A 21,699-nucleotide genomic window follows, 5' to 3' on the forward strand; every position below is an offset into this window, starting at 1 on the left:
TATAACATTGAAGCTCACATTCAAATTACTTTCAGACAAATAGCAACTGCCACTATGAAAGAAAACAACACAACTGAAACATCCACTAATTTAGAATCCATCCATCATTAGTGAACTGTTGCAGGACCACCCCTCTCCCAGCCCCATCTCTGCAGCACCCACTGCATTCAGACAGACCCATCTGCCTGAATATTTGAGAAGGCAGCGGGGGAAGCATATTCTAGGACCATGTGAAGCGATGGGAATGCTGTGACAGGCACTAGTGGGGATGCAGTATCGGGAAGAGGACCGAACACTAAACTCCTCAAGACACAAGCCAGTTTACTTCATGCGGACAGTATATCTGACTCTGTACATAGCACACACAGTTACACTGCCTATAGACAATTGCTTGTGAAAACCCAGACTCAGGCTGCTCTGAAGACACTGAACGGTACCAGTTACAATTCTCAGGCTCCATTTTGAGGCTGGACATTTGGAACATGAACAATGCCATTAACCCAGAAGAATTAGGTAAGCCCCGTGTTTTTTTCAATGACTTAGGTTTTGTCTGCACTAATTTTACCTCCAAATCTGCATGTCTGAAACTGCACACACTTCCAAGTCTGCTTGAAATGATTACGTCTTTTCAGTAAATCTCAGATTGTTCTTTCTCCTGGCTGCAGAGCTGTCTGCCTGCAATTTCTCAAAAGAGCGCCAGGATTTCATGTCCATTGGCCCCTGCATTCCTGCCAAAGCCCTGCAGAAACGAGAGCTGCTGCAGCTGCCAGGGTTTATTTACACACATTCCTGCCTCAAATTGAATTAATGAGCATAATTTAACTCAGGCAATGTCCTCCACAGCTCTTGTTTCCCTTTGCCCCTCTTGACATTTCTTTCTCTCACACAACCCCTCTTGTAGTCTTTCTTAAAGCAGTACCTTAAAGCAATTCTGGTGTAAAAAGTAATTGCAGATGCATTTGAGCTGATAAACTCGTACATATCTGCTTACAGTCTACTTTATGGAAAGCCCAGAATCCCCTTAATGAGTATCCAGAAGGTCAACTTGAACTTATTTGCTGTGTGCAATCCATCAGTTCAGCAACAACCTTGCACAATTTCATCACCTACAAAAGGCCCAACCTTGGAAAGAGCTCTGATGCAACAGATGAGAGCAGCTGATGCTACAACAAATCTACAGTTGTTAACATTTGTGAACTAGATTTAGTAAATCGTTTCTACACAGGTCTCCAGGCAACTTCTGCCCTTCACAAAAATGTGAAATGCTGTATCCACAGCACAAGGGGTCCCAACATCAACAAGCCCTGTGGGCACTGTACAGACAGGTCATGTACAGGAAGCTCCTGTTATGTCACTAACCAGACCAGTGTAGCATTTCCCACGTTATGTCAGAGAGCGCGCACAAAAATATTCCTTCAAATATTCACACCCATGTGACTAAAAAAGCCCCTTCCCCCCTCTATTATCACCCCGTACTGTGTGTGTGTGTCACACACTGTGTATGCTACATGAAGCCTGAAAGACTTAAAGCAAAAGCCTTATACTGACACTAGAAGAGAGTGGGAGAAAAGGAACTACAACCTTTAATGGTAAATACATTTGCTACATCAGCACTTCAACCACATCATGGAAAAGAGCACTGCTGGCAACAGACAGGGTACACCTGTCTCAAAGGGGAAAAAGGATCTTTGCACAGGAGTTAGCAGGGCTCATTGAAAAAGCTTTAAATTCGATTTGAAGGGGAAAAGGGATAAAAGCAGACTTGCTAGAGATAAGCCTGGGGGCAGCGTGCCACTGTTTGAGGGACATGTGCTAGCAAGGGTCCTTCAGTCTGCCGTCTCAGTAGAGGTAAGAGACATAGATCCATGAGGCAAAGACACAAGGTTTACCAACGTGTTAGAAACCACAGAAGCACCCGAAAATGGTCACACAGGAATTATGGCTTCTCCTCTCAAAAAGGCGGTGGGATCAACAGCCCAACTGAAGTGCACCTACACCAATGTGCACAGCATGGGCAACAAACAGGACAAGCTGGAAGCTGTTGTGCAGCAGGAAAACAATTAAATATTTGCCGTCAAGGAAACACGGTGGGATGACTTGCACAACTGGAATGCAGCGATGGATGGCTATAATCTCTGCAGAAGACACAGGCAATAAAGGAGAAGCAGTGAGGTAGCCCTGTACATGACGGAACACTGTCTCCCACAGCATTCTCCTGGAGAGGTGGGCTGTGCATACCTTGCATGGGTGTCCTCTGTGCTGGGTTAGAAGCTGGCTGGCCGAGCCCAAAGAGTGGTGGTGAACGGAATTACATCCAGCTGGTGGCCAGTCACAAGTGGTGTTCCCCAGGGCTCAGTGCTGGGGCCAGTTCCATTCAATCTCTTTATCAATGATCTAGATGAGAGGATCGAGTGCGCCCTCAGAAAGCTGGCAGACAACACCAAGTTGGGGGACAGGATCTGCTGGAGGGCAGGAGGCTCTGCAGAGGGGTCTGGGCAGGCTGGGCCGATGGGCCGAGGCCAGTGGTGTGAGGTTCAACCAGGCTCAGTGTCGGGTCCTGCCCGTGGGTCACACCAGCCCCAGGCAGCGCTACAGGCCGGGGCAGGGGGCTGGGAACTGCCCGGTGGGAAAGGGCCTGGGGGTGCTGGCTGACAGCCGGCTGGGCATGAGCCCCCAGTGTGCCCAGGTGGCCAAGGGGCCAGCAGCATCCTGGCTGGTGTCAGAAACAGTGTGGCCAGCAGGGCCAGGGCAGTGACCGCCCCCTGTACCGGGCACTGGTGAGGCCGCACCTCGAACCCTGGGTTCAGTGTCGGGCCCCTCGCTGCAGGAGGGACGTCGAGGGGCTGGAGCGTGTCCAGGGAAGGGCAGCGGGGCTGGGGAAGGGGCTGGGGCACAAGTCTGATGAGGAGCAGCTGAGGGAGCTGGGGGTGTTCAGCCTGGAGAGGAGGAGGCTGAGGGGAGACCTTATCGCTCTCCGCAGCTGCCTGAAGGGAGGGGGTAGGCAGGTGGGCTCGGTCTCTTCTCCCAGGTAAAAAGGGACAGAACAAGAGGAAACAGCCTCAAGTTGTGCCACAGGCAGTTTTGATCGGATATCAGGAAAAATATCTCAATGGAAAGGGTTGTCAAGCATTGGAACAGGCTGCCCAGGGAGGTGGTTGAGTCACCATCCCTCGAGGCGTTTAAAATACATGCATATGTGGCACTTTGGGACATGGTTTAGTGGTGGACTTGGCAGTGTTAGGTTTACAGTTGGACTCGATGTTCTAAAAGGTCCTTTCCAACCTAAAGAATTCTGATTTCAGAAACACTTTAAACCCCTAGATCCATAGAAAAATCAGACTGCTTAGCACACAGCAGTTTGGCTTTCTGGAAAGAGTATTCTCATAAGACCATATCTTTCCAGTTCAGCTGATTGATGAAGAATATTTTCCTTCCCCTACACAAGACTAGCAAGATCCTTAAGAATATTTAAATGAGAAATCAATGTTTTCCAGGACTTGTGGCTGAAACCACAACAGATTCCATGGACCTGAGTTTGCAACCCCTACAAATAGAAACTATTTGAGTAGTTCCAGTAAAATAAGTAGCACTGACGGAGACACATACAGCTACTCACCACAATCACAGAGCAGGCAGGCACTCTGGGATGGGAAGAGTTCAAAGGATCATTGTAGTGTGAGCCTCTCCTGAAAAACTCACTCCTGCTGGAGAATGCAAGACTGCTTTTGAAGCACGTGCCAGTTCTCTTCTACATACACAACATCAGAAGCTGATAAAAAACTCTTTGACACCACATTGCAGAAAGCAGCTTGAAGTGTGAAGGCAGCCAACAACTGGAGGAAGGTGTGTGTTCATCTTTGAACATCCACAACCGAAATTCTGAACTCCCAAGCAGAAGCTTGCTCTAGCCACAACCAGTAAAAGCTGGTTGTAAATCTCAGCAACATTTGGGCTGAAAAGAAGTGGCATGTCCTGAATCCTCTGACTAATAAAGAGATACAGGACATTACTGCCAATTACAAGGCTGATCATGTGTTGTGATTCTGCAAGCAGATTATTTAGATGAGGAAAACCAGGGGCTTGTGTTCCATGCCAAAAAGAAGGCTCTACAAAAAGAAGTCATTGTCTTGGAAAAAAATGGGGGAAGAGTATCTGGAAAGAAGGTGAAGATGCTGCCTGCAGGGAAGATCCTGGAAGTGTCAGAAGATCCCAGAGAACAGGGACACACATAGACAGCAATGCTGGGGAATGGCCATGGACCTTGACGAGTAATGCTTTTAGGTGATCAACACTGACAGCAGTGGCACAGCGAGAACCAACCCAACAGGAGCTGGGCTGTCCAGCTTTCCCAGGCCAACAGTGACCTCCCTACAGGGAAGCTGAGGTCTAGGGAACATAATGATATGGTAGAAGAAAACAAATGAGAATAATCAAGTTGGGTAAGAATGCTAATCTCTCTGGTTCTAAAATAAACCCCAATATCCAGATGTACCACAGGCTGTCATTTACTTTGTCTTGCCTGTGACAGCCAGCATCTGGCTAAATTTGAGTCCTTGCAGGCCACTTTCATTAGAAGCTGAAGCAAACTATATATGGCTTCAAAACAGGTCAGCCTGCTTGCACAGGAAGAACATTTTTCTGACTTCCAACATCAAAAGACTAGAACATACCTACTCTTCAGAGTCTCAGTTCTAAATCCAGCCAGTAATTTCACTGGAAAGCTCCCTCTCAGTCCCTCTCTAGCTATTTCCAACTTTTCAGTTTATTTCCACACCCCTTGGTAGTATTTTCTCATTTACATACAGTTGAAATCAGCTTGGAAAACATCTTGGATTTTGAGGCTACATTTTACCTTTTGGTCTGTACAAAGACGCCAGCAATTCAGTTTAACTGTCACATATATTTTGAATGAACATTAGTGGTAAGATTCATCAGCTCAGTGATATTTTGCCTAACCCCAAATAACAACAGTATGTACTTTTCAGAAGCAACTAAGGAAAACTGTTTGACAGAGCCTTGTTTTTTCTTGTTCCACTTCCCACCAGATACCTATTTTGTCACTCTATATGCTCACCTCTCACTCCTCCTTTTTAAAAAATTTATTTTTATATTGGCATTCAGTTTTATAAAAACACAATGAAAGTCAACTGCATAATGCTATCAAAGAAATTCACCATCATTTCCTCTGACTTCTGTTATCATTCCAGTGTACAAACTTCACTTGAATTTGGGAAGTCCTTCCCTGAATGCAGCTTCTGTAGAAGTTAAGCTTTAAGTGGTTACTTTTCATGCTTCTCTGAAATAGAAATGGCCTAAAAATATCCCTTTTTGGTATAACTCTCTTACAAATTGTCTCAGAACCCAAAACCAAGAATATTTCTTCCACGCATGAATATGAAATGCCAAACCAGCTATTCTAGTTTATGTACATATACTGTTGGATAAAACTCTACAAGCAACAGCTTACATACAGGAACCATACGACTAATAAAAGACATAAAACCCTTTAGATGTTTACTGAAACAGATGCTTACTCCAAAACACTGCACAAAAGTAGTCCTTGCAAAGGTGATAGTCATTTTTTGTTGAGCCTAAAATTATACTCTGCTAGCCACATTATCTTCTCTTCCAGTCACTCACACATTTTGCACACCTCATACAATGGCAAGCAATGAGTTGAGCATGGCATGGAAACTTTGAAAGCCAATGTTTCTTCATTCTGCCCTGTATATTCCTTGCCCTCTCTCCAACTAAGAGTCCAACTCCCTCTCCTTTCTTCAGTCCCTGGTGCAGCTTACAGACTATTAAAGGTGGAACTGGTAGATGTTCATGCTCTTTGCTCCCAGAAACCTTCCAAAAAAGAGAAATGCTCCAAACACACAATTTCAAACTAAATGAGTCCATCACTTTAGAAAACGAGATGAAGCAATTCGATTTGCATATAATATTTTTCTGGTTCATTTCTTTGGAATGAATTGGCATCTTCCAGTTGCTGAATGGAGTAAGAAGTGGCAAGAAGAACCTTCTAAGAAATGAGAAATGCTGTTTGACACCACAAATTTGGGCCAATCTACTAAAAAAAAAAAAAGAAGCCATTTTGGGTCAATTGTAACATTTATTGTACACTTCAGCCACTGTATGAATCCTTCCTCCTCCTACCCCAGCACTCTGTGCTACAGAGAAAGAATGTTTATACTTGATAGTGTGTGTGACAACACTGCTGTCCCAGCTTTCCCTGCACGAGTCTGCTGACACCACCATAAGCACCAAACTGCCTTCCATCATACACCAGGAAAGGGAGATGTGCCCAGAGCTGCAACAGAGCCCTGCAAGATGTTTGGCAAGAGGCTGCAGCTGTAACTGGTGAAAGAAACTCACTCCCCAACATCAAGCTACTGAGAGGTGCCGTTGTTGCGTTTTATGCTACAGAGACCAGTGGTGGCACATCTAATCACAAGTGGCTCCTTCACACTCCAGGCATTATGTTACGGTCACCACCCTGTGTTATTCTGTTCTTGCTTCCTCTCAGTCCTACTGATTCAGGTACTAAAGAAAATACAGCTCTCTGGAAGTTTACGTGTCTATCTGCTTAGCACCACTGTTAGTCTTTTCCACAGCCCCCTTCCTAAGCCTTCTGGCAAGGTTACTGGTACAGATATACCAGCTCAAGTGATACACATACCCCAAAATGAGAAGTCACACTCTACAAGACTAATAGGTGCAGTTTGACTTCCCACAGAGACACCCAAAAGCACTCCCCAAAAATACAGCGTTCACACCAGAAGGGCTTTGTGTCAGCCGCATCCACCAGCAAACAAGTAGCACAGATATCATCGCTGCTGCCAGCTGTTGTGGTAACGTTAAAGCCGTAGGGGCCAGGCTGCACCGGCTGCCCCACAGCAGCAGGCAGGGTACCTAGGAATGCTGCTCTCCTTCCAGCCTCACTACTCCTGAAGCCTGTGTACCCACGTCTGCCTTAGAACAATATAAGAGAGATCATTTCCACTCCTCAGGGCTTTTTGGATCAAGTTTTGACATAATACAATTGGGAAAAAATGATCTCATGAAACGTATACTGTAGGGAGGAAAGGGAATAAAGGTATGTTTCAAATTGATCTGGAAATATTTTCGCATATGAAATGGTTATGCTTGTTTCTTAGAAAAATGCAAGCCAACCAGCGCAGGGAAGAAACAGTGGCATGGAGCACAAATTCAGCTAAACAAAACCCCCCCCCACAAACAAAACCCCTTTATAGTAGGTAAATTCAAATAAAAACATAACATGACCCTCCTGTCCCCAAGGAACAAAGGGAAACAAAACATCCCAACCAAACTCCAGATATCTGCTCTCTGGGCTTTCCTGCATCCATCAGAAAACAAAGTCACTTAAGTATAACCAAAGCAAGCTATAAAATCTCCAATTCCAACTCAGCCACCTCCTGCCCTCTGGAATAGATCCCATCTGCTGCTCTTACTTTCTAAAGGAGCCACGGCTTCATTGCTATGAGCTTAAATGATCTTTTAACAACCATCCTACATACTCAAGTACCCTACCACCTTCCTTTGTGTCCTAGAGAGTATAGGAACAACAAGGCATGGATCTCTGTACTTTCATGTCCTCTCTTCTCCTGCCAATCCTCATCACACCAGACCATTTAGGCAATAAACTCCATGTAGAAACAGGATAGTGCTTGATGCCTTCACACTGCCTGGTTCTCATGTATGACAACCACAGACAGGAGTGCTGAACAGCAAAAGCGTGCAGAGGCAGACCCAAGCCTCTTGGCTATGAAGCCTTTTGCATTGCCCTCAAGCCCACCCTACCCAACCTCCACGTAGCACACTGCTAGCCTACAAAGTTCACCCGCAAAAGCTACCACAGAGGCAGAGCGCTTTGCAAGAGGCATAAAAGCAGTTTAGCTACTCTCCAGTTACACTATCCAACAAAAAAGTTTTTTTTCTTTTACTGAGATGCACACAAACTCTTGTCATACATGACAAACCCATCCTGCAGAGCTGTTCAGTTTTCCCCATTAAGTTTCTAATGCAGAACACAGCCTACACCAGAAATGCTCTGATCCAGTATGGCAAGCCAAACATTCTTATTATGTCCTTGCTCGTCAACAGGGCTCAAAAGACAAAGATTTTTCGTAGACATGAGTATTAGTACACACTGCCTCTGGTACAATACAGTAGCTGCTTTTCTATAAAAGCCAGCTGCTTCTAATTAAAAAAACACTGAAGAGGATATCATCCAAACATCTTTCTGCAAGCATACAACAAGGCTTTGCTACTTTTAAATATATGAAAAAGTGATCTGGGGAAATTTTGAAGGACATTGTGCAGCCCTGGACTCCAAATTGAAAAAGATGTAATTTTTTAAGTAGTCTGTTACTGTGAAATGATAATTCCATCTTGAGTGAAGGAGCTTGTTCCTGGACACCAGTACAGCACTCCAAAACCAATAAATCTGGATAATGTGCCAATTACGCAGAAGTGTAAGTGTTCTGTGTGTGCACTGCATTTCTATATAGGCTACCGAGTAGCATTTAAACTTGTTAACGTTACCTGATCTCCAAACAGGCGCTGGCCAGACAGCATGGCTAGCATCCAGGTTACACTGCAACACTGAAGGAAAACCAGCTGACAAAGCCCTATGCACCATCTGTACAACCTGCAGGTAACCAGGTATCTCCACTCACTTTCCTATTGCTCCCCCACCTAACACACTAGCTTGCCAGCCACAGTTCTTCTGCAGGGCAGGAATAAAGACCAAAGGGAAGGTGGGCACCATGAAGACCTCAGAGAAGTTAGCAGGCCAGCTGACTGCCTCGCTCTGCACTGCCAGTTCCCAAACCAGAATGAGTCTTTATGCTCGTGGCTTTACCCTATTTTCACAGGGCTCTGTATAGGAAATGCCAGCAAGTGCTGAGTACAGCTGCATACACAGTCCTGCTTTAAAGCCTTCACGTAATACTTTCAAAAGAGAAGTAAGTCTGGGACATCTTTTAGAAATAGTTAGGGTAGGTTCACTGCAGAGTTGCCAAATAGGTAAAGTGGCACGTTTGGGAGGAATTAACCTCCAGAAAATCAGCATGTTTAATCTATTAGTTTCACATTCAGGAGTTTTGTTTATCTCAATTTTTTCATCTTTCTGGTGTATGACTTAGAACACCACAATGCCAGGGATCTATAAGTGAAAGTAATTTCTGAAAGTCAGATGTGGCTCAAAAAAATACCAAACCCACTCCTTCAACAGATGCTTAAAAATATATGAATGCTTCATTAGCCTAATTTGTCTGCTCAGAGCGTAGTCCAAAACTGCAGAAAAAGTTCCAAAACCACATCAAGTGCCATGGAGACCGCTGTGTATAATAATAAAAACAAACATGATCAGCAGGCATTAAGGACCTCAATCTGCAAAGTCTGAGCTAGGCCTAACAGCTGGATAAAGCATTTTCATCAACAAAAACACTGACACCACAGTGTAATGTGCAATTGATTGCAGACAAACAAACCACAATAAGAACTGCCAATTTTCTAACTAGCACCAAACTGCAGAAATATGAGAAGCCAGAAAGAGTAACAACTGAGACCTCTGGAAAAAGGTTCAGATGTAGCGAGAACGGCAAAAATTTTCTGGAAAACATGAAAATGGACATTAAGCTGTCAGTATTTCAAGCACTGGATTTAAAAGAACAGTAATGTAAACCCTGTTTATTGTGTTGCAATAATGATTATTATCTTGCCTCCAGGACATTTTGTCTTTGTTTTGTGTTGTTTCCAAGTCTTCCAAACCATGAAGTTCTCACATGCTTTGGCAAGAGATAAATCAGCAAGATTTAAGAGAGCTTCAGACTGAAAGCCAGCTAACAAAACTGGCCATGCAACCAGAGTTTATCAGACTCTCTAGATAACCTCCGCCCTCAAAAGCCAACAACATCATGCAATAGCTAAGGTGAACCTGTCTTGCTAATGGCATACATGTAGAGAGGAATGAGAAGCTTTGCTAAAAAGCGAGACAGATATTTTCTTCACAAACCATTAATACGAGTAAGTCTTGCTACGGTCACATTACATGGGATCAACAAGAGATCTCAATTACTGGGATCTCTTAAAAATAACTCAATCCAGGTAAAGCCAATGCACAGCTTCCTTGAAATCTTTATGTAAGTGAACAAATAACCTAGCAAGAATTTGACAGTTTAGCTGGAAAAAAAAAAAGCATGTTCCGTCAAGGATGTGAGCAGCACTCAAACAAAAAGCACACCTAACATTACAGCTATGAAAGCAACTCTTCCATGTAGCTGTTTCCACTACGCAGAAGCAGAGCTGGTGGTACAAAAACTATTTTGATTGCGATTCTGGATGAATCTTCTATAACTGCAGTTATACTAAAGTAACTAGAAACTGCAGCAGCTCCAACTTCAAAACCTCCAGCTGTGACAAGGCTGGAAGCCTCAGATGAGAAAGGGCATCCTAAAGCTATCCTGAGATCAAAATAACGGGTTCCAAACACTAAATGGTTCTTAAACCTCTGTTTGAGATATGACCACACACAGCACAGAAGAGTAAAAACCTAGAAGTTAGAACCTGCACTTCAGATTAACCACAACACATGACACTCTCAAAAAGAGATTAAAGGCTCCACTCTTTTAGCAGCTCTCCTCCAGGCTGAAAGAAGATGGCTGATACTAAATTTCCTAAAGACATTTCCTTAATGGTAACAACTAACGAGACAGAGACAAAACAAACACTTACATTAAGGGCAATGTGGAGGGATCACAGCTCAATAGTATAGTCCTTTCTTCATCCACAACCAATAACAGATGCTTCAGAGGAACATTCCTCCCCTGACACCCCCACTCTCCCTTAAAACACTGAAAATAAAGTATTTTAGCTTGTGGTGGGGAAGTAAGATATCTGTTCTTCATCTTGAAGTATGTCTGGATCAAGACTCAATGCATGATCACTTTCAGACACTTACATACATACACATGCTTTCAAGTACAGGTATCTAGGTATGTGCATAGGTGGGAATACCTGCACACAGACCTATTTCCCATACAGTGTAATATTATTCCCATAAACCTAAAGTATGATACAAGTCCTATGAAGGAAACCACAGAGGCAAAAAGTACAAGCAGCATTTCACTGACACCACCTGTATGCAAGAAATGAGCTCAAACATTATTGCTCACTGTTCCTTTCAGGGCACCAAATCCCCATCTCCCAGGTAAACAAAATATCCAAGATTTTCTGAGGGAAGGACTATGGCTAATGGGCTGCTCAAGAAAATGGGTTATGAGCCACAAGCCCCCAAAATTCAAGAAAAGGTACTCACCTCCTTACAGCAGCACATTTCTGTACCATCTCTTAATTATTAAATATCAAAGTGGGTACCACTTGCTGAAAACACAGGCATCTCCTCATTTCCAAATATCTGTGGCAGCAAGTTGTAACTACTAAAAGGTGGGAAAGGATTTACATATCATACTAGATACTGTCACCTGGAATGCTCATTCAAAAACAGTCAGCTCCCATTCAAGTATCCTGGCTCCACAAGCAAGACAAAAAAATTGGCACTGACTTTTTCTGCGTCACCCTTCTCTGCAAATAGAAAAAAGAACTTCTCTTTAAAAATTACAAATATTCAGGAAAGCCAAGAGAGCTACCAGAGGGCTTCCTTGGTCTTACATCACTGCTTCTAATACTATTAGAGGAAAATGCTGCGTGTCTGAAAAGGTTTCCCCAAAGCAGCAATTGAGTTTACTTCCAAAGTACCAGATACTATACTATTGGATGACTTCTATTAAGGACTACTGAGATTTTTATCACAACATTGCCTTATTACTTTACACGCATTCTATTATAAATATTGTAGCGGAAACAGGAGTAGTATGTTGACTCTTTGACAGAACAGAATAACTAAGTTGATTCCCTGCTGCCATCAAGAAGGAAAAAACAACTGGTATTATTTTTCCTGTGAGAATGCTCAAGATATAACGGGCAAGAGAAAGAACATCGAAAAAGGTTTAATAAATCCCAGCAGAAAGAATCTTTTCACATACTTACAAGTCTGCAAGACTCCATGCTGACATTTGATGAATGGACAGAATGAAATGTGTTGCACCTCCTATGCCTTCTACTGATGGCAGAAAGTCCTGACTGGCATAGATGCTAAATAAGTCTTACAGCTAAAAAAAGCTCCCATCAAGTGCTAACTGGATATGTGTAATATGAGGATCTAAAATATTCTAGACTTCAGTTTATTTGAAGATAAACACACTAGCAAGATTTGAAACCCAAAAAAGCTTTTAAAATACCTTGATTACTTGTAAATGCAAAAAAGAAGATAGCAGGACTAAAGGAACAGTTTAAGTCTGGGAAGCAGCAAGGCAACTAACTTTACTGACTAAAGCCCAGCACGATCCCAGCCATTTCATCATGAGCTGGTTTTATGACAGTAATTGATTACTCAAGATACTTTGTTTAAGTTAATGCAAGTGATATGCAAGTTCCCTTTACCTTGGGAGCTGTCCTTGATTTTATAAAAGGATAAACAACAACAACAAAAAATAATCCACTCTCTTCCATTGCTGCTCCTAATACAAGAAAACCGTAACAGAACGGTATTGATCCCCACTCCCATGTCCCCAAAATCATACAACAGATTATTTCTGATTGCTTCTATTCAAAAAGTGTCTTTCTAGAATGATGAACAATCCTTAATATCTTTGACTAACGATTACTGACTCAAGGACACTGCTCCACAAGTGCTGGACCAGGCAGGCAAAGTACATGTTCTCCACTGAAAAAAACCACACCAAAACCTATTTTATTGTTTTCTTCTCAGCAAGATATGAATACCACTTCTCAAGTCATAATGCCAGAAAACCAGAGCATAAAACCAAAGCTTAAATAGAAATACTGTCTAAAAAATTATTCAAGCAAAACCAAAACTTTATTAACATGAAGCTTTTGTTCTGAGACCTGTGGCTTATGTCGGAGCAAATACTGATGACCGACACAACATGAATTTTGCTGCAGCTGCAATTAAAAAAAACAGGAGCTAGTTTTGAAAAAATGCAACACCAAACTAAAGCGGATAGCCTGACCCTTCTTGTATGAAGAAACTGCTAACCTTACTGTTTTTGTTTCAGAAGGCTAACATGTTAACAGCAGCACTACAAGTCTGCTGTGGAGTACATGTTTGTGGCTCTGCATGATACTCAAGTCAAACTTCTGCTTGATATATGAAAATCCAAATTGGAGCTTCTGATGTTGTATGTGCTGTGAAACACAAAGACCACCATGAAGTCCTATCAGACAACTGAGGCTTTGTCTGTCAGTCACTCACTTGCTGATCTGAGCCTGTCAGCTGTCACCCTTGCCTCTAAAAAGCTGTCCATGAAAACGTACCATAGCCTCCATTATCCCCAGTGTTTTAGCACAAGATAATAAAATATGTATTAGGCTAGAACACTAACAATATCATGCCTGACTGATCTTGTTGAGTACAAAAATGAAAGTAACCTCAAAAATCTCTAATTGTCTTGCAAACACTCTGGCTTTTTTATTCTTGTTTTCTAGTACACACAAGGGTGACATGCATTATGCTTAGATTCTTCGTTAAATTCTGTACCATAAACAGCATCTTTGCTGTTTTAGAGTTTTAAGAAAACTCTAAACTTGTTACAAAATAGCTTTTCGTGGTGATTTTGACAGCAGCTCCACTTCTACAGAAAAACTTTTTATCATACATTTATCAAGTACTTCATCGTTCATGGGAAACACCTATTTTAAATAGGCACAAGGCTCCCGAGTGGTTTTGACAGGCTCATGACTCAGTCTTCTCACCACAGGTTGAGATAATGTCACCAAAGGGAAAATTGCACCACCTGGAACTCAGCTGACACTGAAGAAACAAATTCAAAATTCCTCTAGTATGCTAAAAGGGCCAGTAACACATCAGCTTCCCTTCTGCTTCTGACCATCTCATCCTATGCTCAAGTAAATTGTGGTTTATTTTAAATGAATGCAGGTAAAAAGGAACAATGTGAAAGCAAAACATATGGAAGAGAAAGAATGCAGGAAAAAAACCAAACAACAAACCCCCAAACTAATAAAACTAGATTTCTACCTGGCATTTTATCAAACGCAAAGTCTTACCAGGAAAGCACTAGTGAAAGAACCAGTCTCACTACTATCCAACTGAATTGAGAATTGTCATACAGTATCCGCAGTGCATATCATCATGTATGATGTCATTTTTGGGGAGAAAAAGAGCTCTTCTAATGAGAAAATTAAGATAAATGAAGGCAGAGATTAAAAAAAAAGGTTAAAATGAAGTACAAGCACTCTTACTAGAGCACAATTCCTTTCCAACCATTGTGTAAGTGTTGAGGAAGCAGCAGGCAGCGCTGGCGACAGCAGGGTGCTGTGCTGAGCAGCTCACCACACAGCCAAGCATTCATACTGACCTGCCCCAGCATGTCTGGTGCAATGGGAAACGTGGGCCAGATGGCTGAGTAGACTCCGAAGAACACCAGCCAGAGCAGCATGCTTCCCCAGACGGCCAGGTGACTGAACTGTCGAGGAGGAGGGAAAGGAGGAGAGTCAACACAGGGCACAGCGTCCACCTAACCTATAGCTCTTTCTCTGTTCAGGTGTCTGCTGGTCTCACTAAGGCCTGTCTACTGCACTTGGTTTCAGGCCAGTAGCACAGGTTGTTTAAACAGCATAAACCAGTTCTCTTTAATCTTTGCCTTACAACAGGGCAGGCAGACAGTCTTCTTGGCCAACATGTCTTTCTTGGAGCTCCAAGAACACATCAGATTTTCCTTGGAACCCTGATTTCTCTCATCTTGTTCCTGCTTCCCGTCATGCACATGCCAGGTTCAACACACACATCAAGGCAGAAATTTTCAAAGGCTCAGGTTAAAGTTCACACAGACAAATCCCTTATGGTAGAATATATACATACAAGCCCACGTGCACCGCTCCTACCTTTCACAAAGGAAGATTCAATGCCAATTGAATTCAATATACCACAACCAACATCTACTGATCAGCTTTGCTTTTTTTGTTTTAAAGGTATCCTAAGGGATTTATGGATATGCAATCCAGTTTGTATACTTACCGCTTCTTTAGTCTGTAGACTCACTAAGAGTAAATAAGACTATTATTGAAGTGACCAAGAACATGTCCAGCACAAACTTCGTTTCAGTTGCATTAAAGTAATTTTTCCTACATATCCCAACTACTTTGCTGTTCAGGATGATTTAAGATGTTTTACTTTTACACTGCAGTGGATGGAATCAGTAATTTCAGTTGTAACAAGCAACTGAGCTCATTATTGGCTCCAGCTTTTCTGGATGCCAACAGCTCTTGTGGCTGATGACTTTGGCTTCAATTCAGAGAAGTACCTGCATAAATCTTAATTACTAATTGCATATGGGTTTAGGACCATGGGAATAAATTCACATACTGGTTGCTGTGGTGGGCACTGCGTCTGTTTAGTTCTCAGCTTTATATTTTCTATTTGATGATTGTATTTGTTGAATTTTTGAACAGTATGTCTGAGAACCAAAGAAGTGTCTGAGCGTTGTGTTCTGCCCACTAAGAGACAGACAAACTTCTGGAATTAATATTGCTGCTCCTCTGGAAGCACTGAGCATCCTCAGAAAGGAGAGCTTTCTCCAGCTCAGGCACTAAGAAAAACCAAACAAGCAAGGACTCTGCAGCACCAGTGCAGACTGGCAGATAGCTGGGAGCAATTGGAGACTGCCTTACAGTAGAAGTATTCACACAGCAAAATATCAGAGGTGATGGAAAGAACACTCTTCTAGACACTGCTGGAAAGCTGGAATTTTGTTCAACCCTAAAGTTGCTGGGCTAATGAGCAGAACATTGGACAGGCCCCTTCCTGGACAGACACAGTGGGCAAGAAGATTTGTCTTCAGATTTTACTATTTATTCTGTTTCACCCAGGAGATCTAACCAGCAACTGTTTTATTTAAGAAAACCCACATTTTCTGATTCAGTTTTAATGTGAGTAAAACTAACGGACTGGAAGGATTTTTATTTTTTTTTTTAAACTCCTAGACAAAAGGGGGGGATTTTATTCTTTCAGTCTACTTGCTTTTCTGAAAACTAGTGGCAGTTCATGTCAATATTTGGACTAAAATAAAACCCTGCCAGTGAGCAACTGTAGCATTCAGTTTCCCAAAGAACAAGTACTGCGAGGCTGCTGCAAGAATTAATCTTTAATGAAAGCCAGCCCCATGCAATGGCAGAACAGCACCAGCACTGCTTTCCCAAAAGGTCATTACACCTCTTGAGCTACACAGCCTTCTGTCCATCCAAGCGGACAGAAGGCTCAGTATAGCCTGGACTGATGCTTCCAAGCTGCAAAACTCCTACAGACTTTACGGTTATAAACCGGAAAGATAAAAGCAAGCTGGAAACCAATCTAAGATATAGTCTTATTCTGTAGGAGATTTATTTATGCTAGTGAAGTGACTTTTTTTGTGTGTGTGTGTCTCAGTCCTGTTTCTTTTTCCAGTCTGCTGGTAGAACAGTTTTTGAGTTTTGCAGCTCTTCACCTTGCCCTTTCCAGCTCAGCAAAGTTTGCTGATTTTATGTTATCTTTATCTCAGGCTTGTACCCACCTGAATTGCTTCTATACCTTTAAAAGAGCTTCTGCTTTCAGGAAGAGCACTCCTTGAAAGTGTTATACTCTCACCCCACCAACCTTTGCACTGGTGATTCTCCACTGATCTGTCATTCACCCCCAGAGAATTCACGTACAAAGCAAAAGCAAGTCCATCAGATGTATTAAATGAACAACAGTCAAAAAAAAAAAAAGAAGTCAAGGCTCTCCATAAAAAGTAGACAAACTGTATGGCTATCTTCTGCATCCTATTTATTTGAAATAGTTCATTTAGTGTGGTAGAGCAGTGAAGAAAGCTGTAACCGTTTGGGAAAAAAGCCTACTGCAGTGTTCCAGACAGTTAACACATAACATAAGCTGCTCCACACAGCTCCAACATGCAGGTTTTGTTAGGTGTCATGTTAACGCTTCTACCAAAGCCTTTCTTTCCATACTACCTACTGGATGTACCACTTTGAATCTCCATTATTCACCTAAACCTTTTGGCTGAACCCATTATGTTTTGCCAAGTGGCAGTGTCCTTCTCTACTCTCAAGAACAAATTGCTTGTAAACAATCCACTTGAGAATGGGGAAGAGGCTTAACTCAATGTTGTATATTTAATACTTTAAGTAACCTAAAGATTCTCTGCATGTTGGTTAACTCACAGCTGAAACAATTATTGTAATCAACATCAGATTCCAAGATGACTGGCCTAAACAATAAGACAGGAATTAGAAGTGTACATAGAAAAAACCTTAATTATAAACACGTTTCTGTGCATAATAATAATTTCTGTATAAAATGCCAGTGTTAACGAACACTGAGATCTACTGAACATTATGGTATCTTTTAAAACAAAGTTCGGAAAAGAGTTGGATCATGATTATCCCCAAATGCCTGAAAAGACACCAGCTACCCAGGGAAGGGGAGAGATGAGGACCTATCAAATAATTCACAAATAACAGGATCTAAACAGGTTTACATGCCTCCAATGCAGACTTGGATATATCCTCTTTAGTACATGAGGGATTAATTTAAATATTTTTGCATTTTAAAATGTTGATACACAATACAGAACCTATTCATAAACAACAAAAAAAGAACAGATTTTATTTTCAGATGAGAGAACGAGGCAGATAATATTAGCATCTCCCTAATAATTAAATAACCCATACAGATAGCATTTCATCTTTAAAATTCAGAACAGACATCAGCTCATTAATCTTAACAATTCCTCTGTGAGGAATGAAAGAAAACATTTTACAACTAACAGAAGCAATGAGGTTACGAGATTTAAGCCAAGCCCCTCCAAGAAACTAAGAATATGACAGTTCTCGAAACAGCTTGATCTTGAGAGCAGAGTGTATTAGTATGCCATGAAAGCTAGATTCCCACAGGGTATCTCACAGGTGTTAAGAAACAGGGACTCCATCAAAATCAAAAGATTTCAGAGGGGCTAGGGGAAAGAAGGGGAGGAAGGTATTGGGAGGTTCATCAACACAGAAACACTTCTACCACCCTTATTATTTAGAGGTCACTGCCCTGCCAGATTCGGACACCTACCAGTAACAGAGCACTCACTCACTGCAAGTAAATGACTCAAATCTAGGGATCAAAATAACTGTTTGACTTAACATTGTTATTACACTAGGTCTCCAAACAAAAAATCTCATCCAATGTGAAGTCACTAGTGCTCTTTGTTAGCTTCAAAGACATTTTCAAAGCCTGGTTGTTTATCTGTGGGTAGACACCTTTCATTCCCTATTGCATTAATTTTTAAAGGAGCCACAGAGTACGAAGATTATGTTCTTGATCTGTTTCCTTCAGCAATTACAGTAGTAAGTTGAATTTATGCAAAATTTTAAATATTTAGATAAGCTGGCCATATACTTTCAGTGCTCTTTTCCCACTTCTGACAGGCTGCCCTTTTTTATCACATGTATCATGTGATCTACGAGTTCATTCTCTCACATTCGTTACTTAGGGAGCTCAGCAGCTTATCCTTGCGTGAAAGATCAAATTAAAACACTCAAGTCTCAAATTATTTTCAGTACTTCTTTTCTGTATAAATACTCATTAGGGAGGAAGGTGTGCTAATAAAAAAAAAGATACTGAAAAGTACTTACTCTAGTCCACGCAGTTGTTTCCAAGCCAGCTTTCAGACAAACAGTGACTACAACATACTGCAAGGAAAAAAGACAGCTTCAGTACTAACATTCTCAAATTCAGTGCTGTTCACAACCCAATCTCTCCTTTACACCTAAAAAGTTCCTATCATTTAGGTAACAACCCAGGACCTTGGCAGTGTGGGATAGGGGAAGGACAGAGCAGAAGATATTGTTGCTGCATGTCAGGGTCGGGGGGGGAAGAAATGAAGAAAGAAGGAGGAAAATCATGCACACAGCACAAATTTGATTTTATTTTACTCATAGACTGTCTCCCGATTTACACCACTTTCTGAAGGCGTATAAAAAAATTAAAGAAATTATACCGTGCAAAAATTGCTAGGGTACACAAACTCACAGTGTAAACTATGTTTCCAACAAATAGATAGTCAATTCCCTGGCCATTTGTGAATACTGCATCTGAAAGGAAAAAGAAAAAAATACTGTATTTTTTACCAGTATATCAACAGAACGGATGAAATAACAGGGAGATTTTCAGGACAAAACAACTGGTCCCAGCCTTGCCTTTCAGGATATCTAAAAGCACTTTAGAAGCTGTGCGGTAATGGCAATGCAGAAGCTGTGCTAAGGCAGGCCTCCGACACCATGCTTGGATAGCATGTACATCCATAATTCTAGCTGCCAGAAGTCATCCTAGCAAAAGGGGAAGTGTCTGCCACGGCTTAAGGTGTTACTTGCCTAGAAGAGCTGAGGTATGTCAGTGCCACTTCTTCTGCCACTATCTGCTCTGTGCGACTTATTGACACCTCTAAAAAAACCCCCATTATTTGCACTGTCTGTGGAGAAAAAGCCTGTGAAACACCAGCTGATTTGTGGTGAAACAGAGCTCAATTAAGAAAAGCTGCAAAAATTTCATCTACGAAAGACACGTGTAAAACCTAAAATACCTTACTGGAGATTAATTCAGTAACTGAGCAGCATTCAGTCTCCATGCACCCTTTCTCTAGTCAAGTGTGCGCAAGGGTAAGTGCATGTTAATCTATCAAGTGCCAACCTTGGCAATACGTCAAATGTCTGTTTAGTCTTTCTTAGCCCTTGTTGAATAAAACCGGAACACCATGAAAGCACATTCGACAGCCACACTAATGCCAAATGAACATGTACTCACAGGAGCTTTCAAGCATTACTCAAGCATGGTAAGTATTGCTGTTTTCACAGGTTTTAAGACAACTGCTAGAGAAATACACAAACAGCAGGGATGAAAAAGGCTTAAGATAAAACCTTGGACCTGTTCCTAAACACATACTGCCTAGCATAGTGCTTCTACTATGAGGGTACCATTTTGCTAGATTTGCAAAACTGAATCTGACAGTCTTAAACTAGGGTCATCTATTTAGTTAACTATGTTCCTATAATATAGGTCTCCAGGATCGGGAAGTTTTTAAGTCTTTAGAGGAGTCCCAGACACCCTAACCTCTGTGGTGAAGACTGCCAGGCTTACAGTTAAAAAGACTACATATTTAGTCAGTGCAGTTACCCCAACCTACTTGTCATGGTTTTCTTCTACAATAGCTACATGTGGTTGTCTCTGAAGAAGTGACAGGTTGTGAGTATTTTCCGTTAGTTGCTGGTGCTTATTCCTGCTTTCTTTTGTCTTCTGACGCCCAACTATTAAGGAACAGCAGCAAACTAGTCACTGACACGGCAGCAGGAGCTAAAGCCTGAGACAGTTTGATTGCGAATTGATTTGGTTTCTAGCCACTGGCATCTCTATCAGCCCAACTCCTCCCCTGGTACTCTGTGGCTTCAGGCATTTACCACATCATTCACAAATACACGTCAAGTTTTAACAGTCACTTTGCTCTTTCCTCTAGTGTCAACAAAGAGGGTGAGGAGCACTACAGAACTGAGCCTTCCATGTCCAATGAACACTGCTGATGCCTGAAATCTCAGTTTGCTAAGAAAAAGGCATGTTTAAATACATACCCATTTTGACAGACCTAGAACAAACTGACCTAATGACTCTGCCAGTATATTGCTCTAGTGCAACATCACAGTGCGCATTTAAATAATTGAGTAATTTTTGGTGTAAAACTCAGGGTTTTTCAAAGTTACATTGTAATGCAGTAAGTTAATGCCTTTTTTCCCAGTGATTTCCATGACCTTGCACTTTGGGAGGCTAAGCGGTCCTGAAAGGAATGATACTTCTGTTAATAAGAACAGCAGGACACTCAGCGAACATACATTTTTCTAAAGCTATACAAGTGCCCATTCATGGACTATATGCACTTCACATTCCAAGGAACTCAAGAGGTTAAAAACCATCCCAGTGTGAACAGCATATTTTTGTCTCTGGCACTGAAATCCCTTTTTGACTTGGAAATACAAAGAAACTTGAAAAATCAATATTCATTCCTCCTCAAAGAAAATTAAGCAACCTGTTCAGAGGAACTCAGAAAATTATCATCTGAGCAGGTGAGTATGGCAGTCTTACTTTAATTGTTGAAATTAAACAAATGTACATTATCTATTTAGGAATTAGTTAAAAACATATATGGAAGATTAAAACAAAATCTGTATTTTTATTTAACTGTAGCCACTACAGACAAACAGTCTAAAATTTCTTAAGTTGGACTGAAAGAAGAGCTATTTCAGACTAACATTTCTTACAAAAATAGCGACACAGAACAATAAAACCCTTCAAATGAAAGCAAAAAACCAGCAACCATGAAAACCCCCTCCCCAAAACTGAACTGAGCTCCCACCCACGTATGGAAGAAAGGAAAGTCCCTTTCTTGTACGGTCCATCAGACAGTGTGTGAAGCTGCCACTGAGGTTACCATACTGACATTTTACTCAGCCAGATAAACATAAACCTGCCTTCCACAAGTATCTTCACAATCATGCCCCTGATGT

The 21,699-nt window shown here is 41.7% G+C and overlaps 1 protein-coding gene across 4 annotated transcripts in view; it reads right to left on the reverse strand.

The window, feature by feature from the left end:
- Window positions 1-21,699, reverse strand: part of ATP8A2 (ATPase phospholipid transporting 8A2) — a 349,988-nt gene that overhangs the window by 90,267 nt on the left and 238,022 nt on the right. For all 4 annotated transcript variants that reach the window (XM_056328949.1, XM_056328950.1, XM_056328951.1 and 1 more), the window contains 3 exons: window positions 19,181-19,242; window positions 18,784-18,840; window positions 14,484-14,591 (listed from right to left, as the gene is read on the reverse strand). In XM_056328949.1, the coding sequence (XP_056184924.1) occupies window positions 14,484-14,591; window positions 18,784-18,840; window positions 19,181-19,242 (227 nt within the window). The remainder of the gene's footprint in view (window positions 1-14,483; window positions 14,592-18,783; window positions 18,841-19,180; window positions 19,243-21,699) is intronic.

The sequence above is a fragment of the Falco biarmicus genome, chromosome 2 (assembly GCF_023638135.1).
Source record: "Falco biarmicus isolate bFalBia1 chromosome 2, bFalBia1.pri, whole genome shotgun sequence".
Taxonomy (NCBI): Eukaryota; Metazoa; Chordata; class Aves; order Falconiformes; family Falconidae; genus Falco; species Falco biarmicus.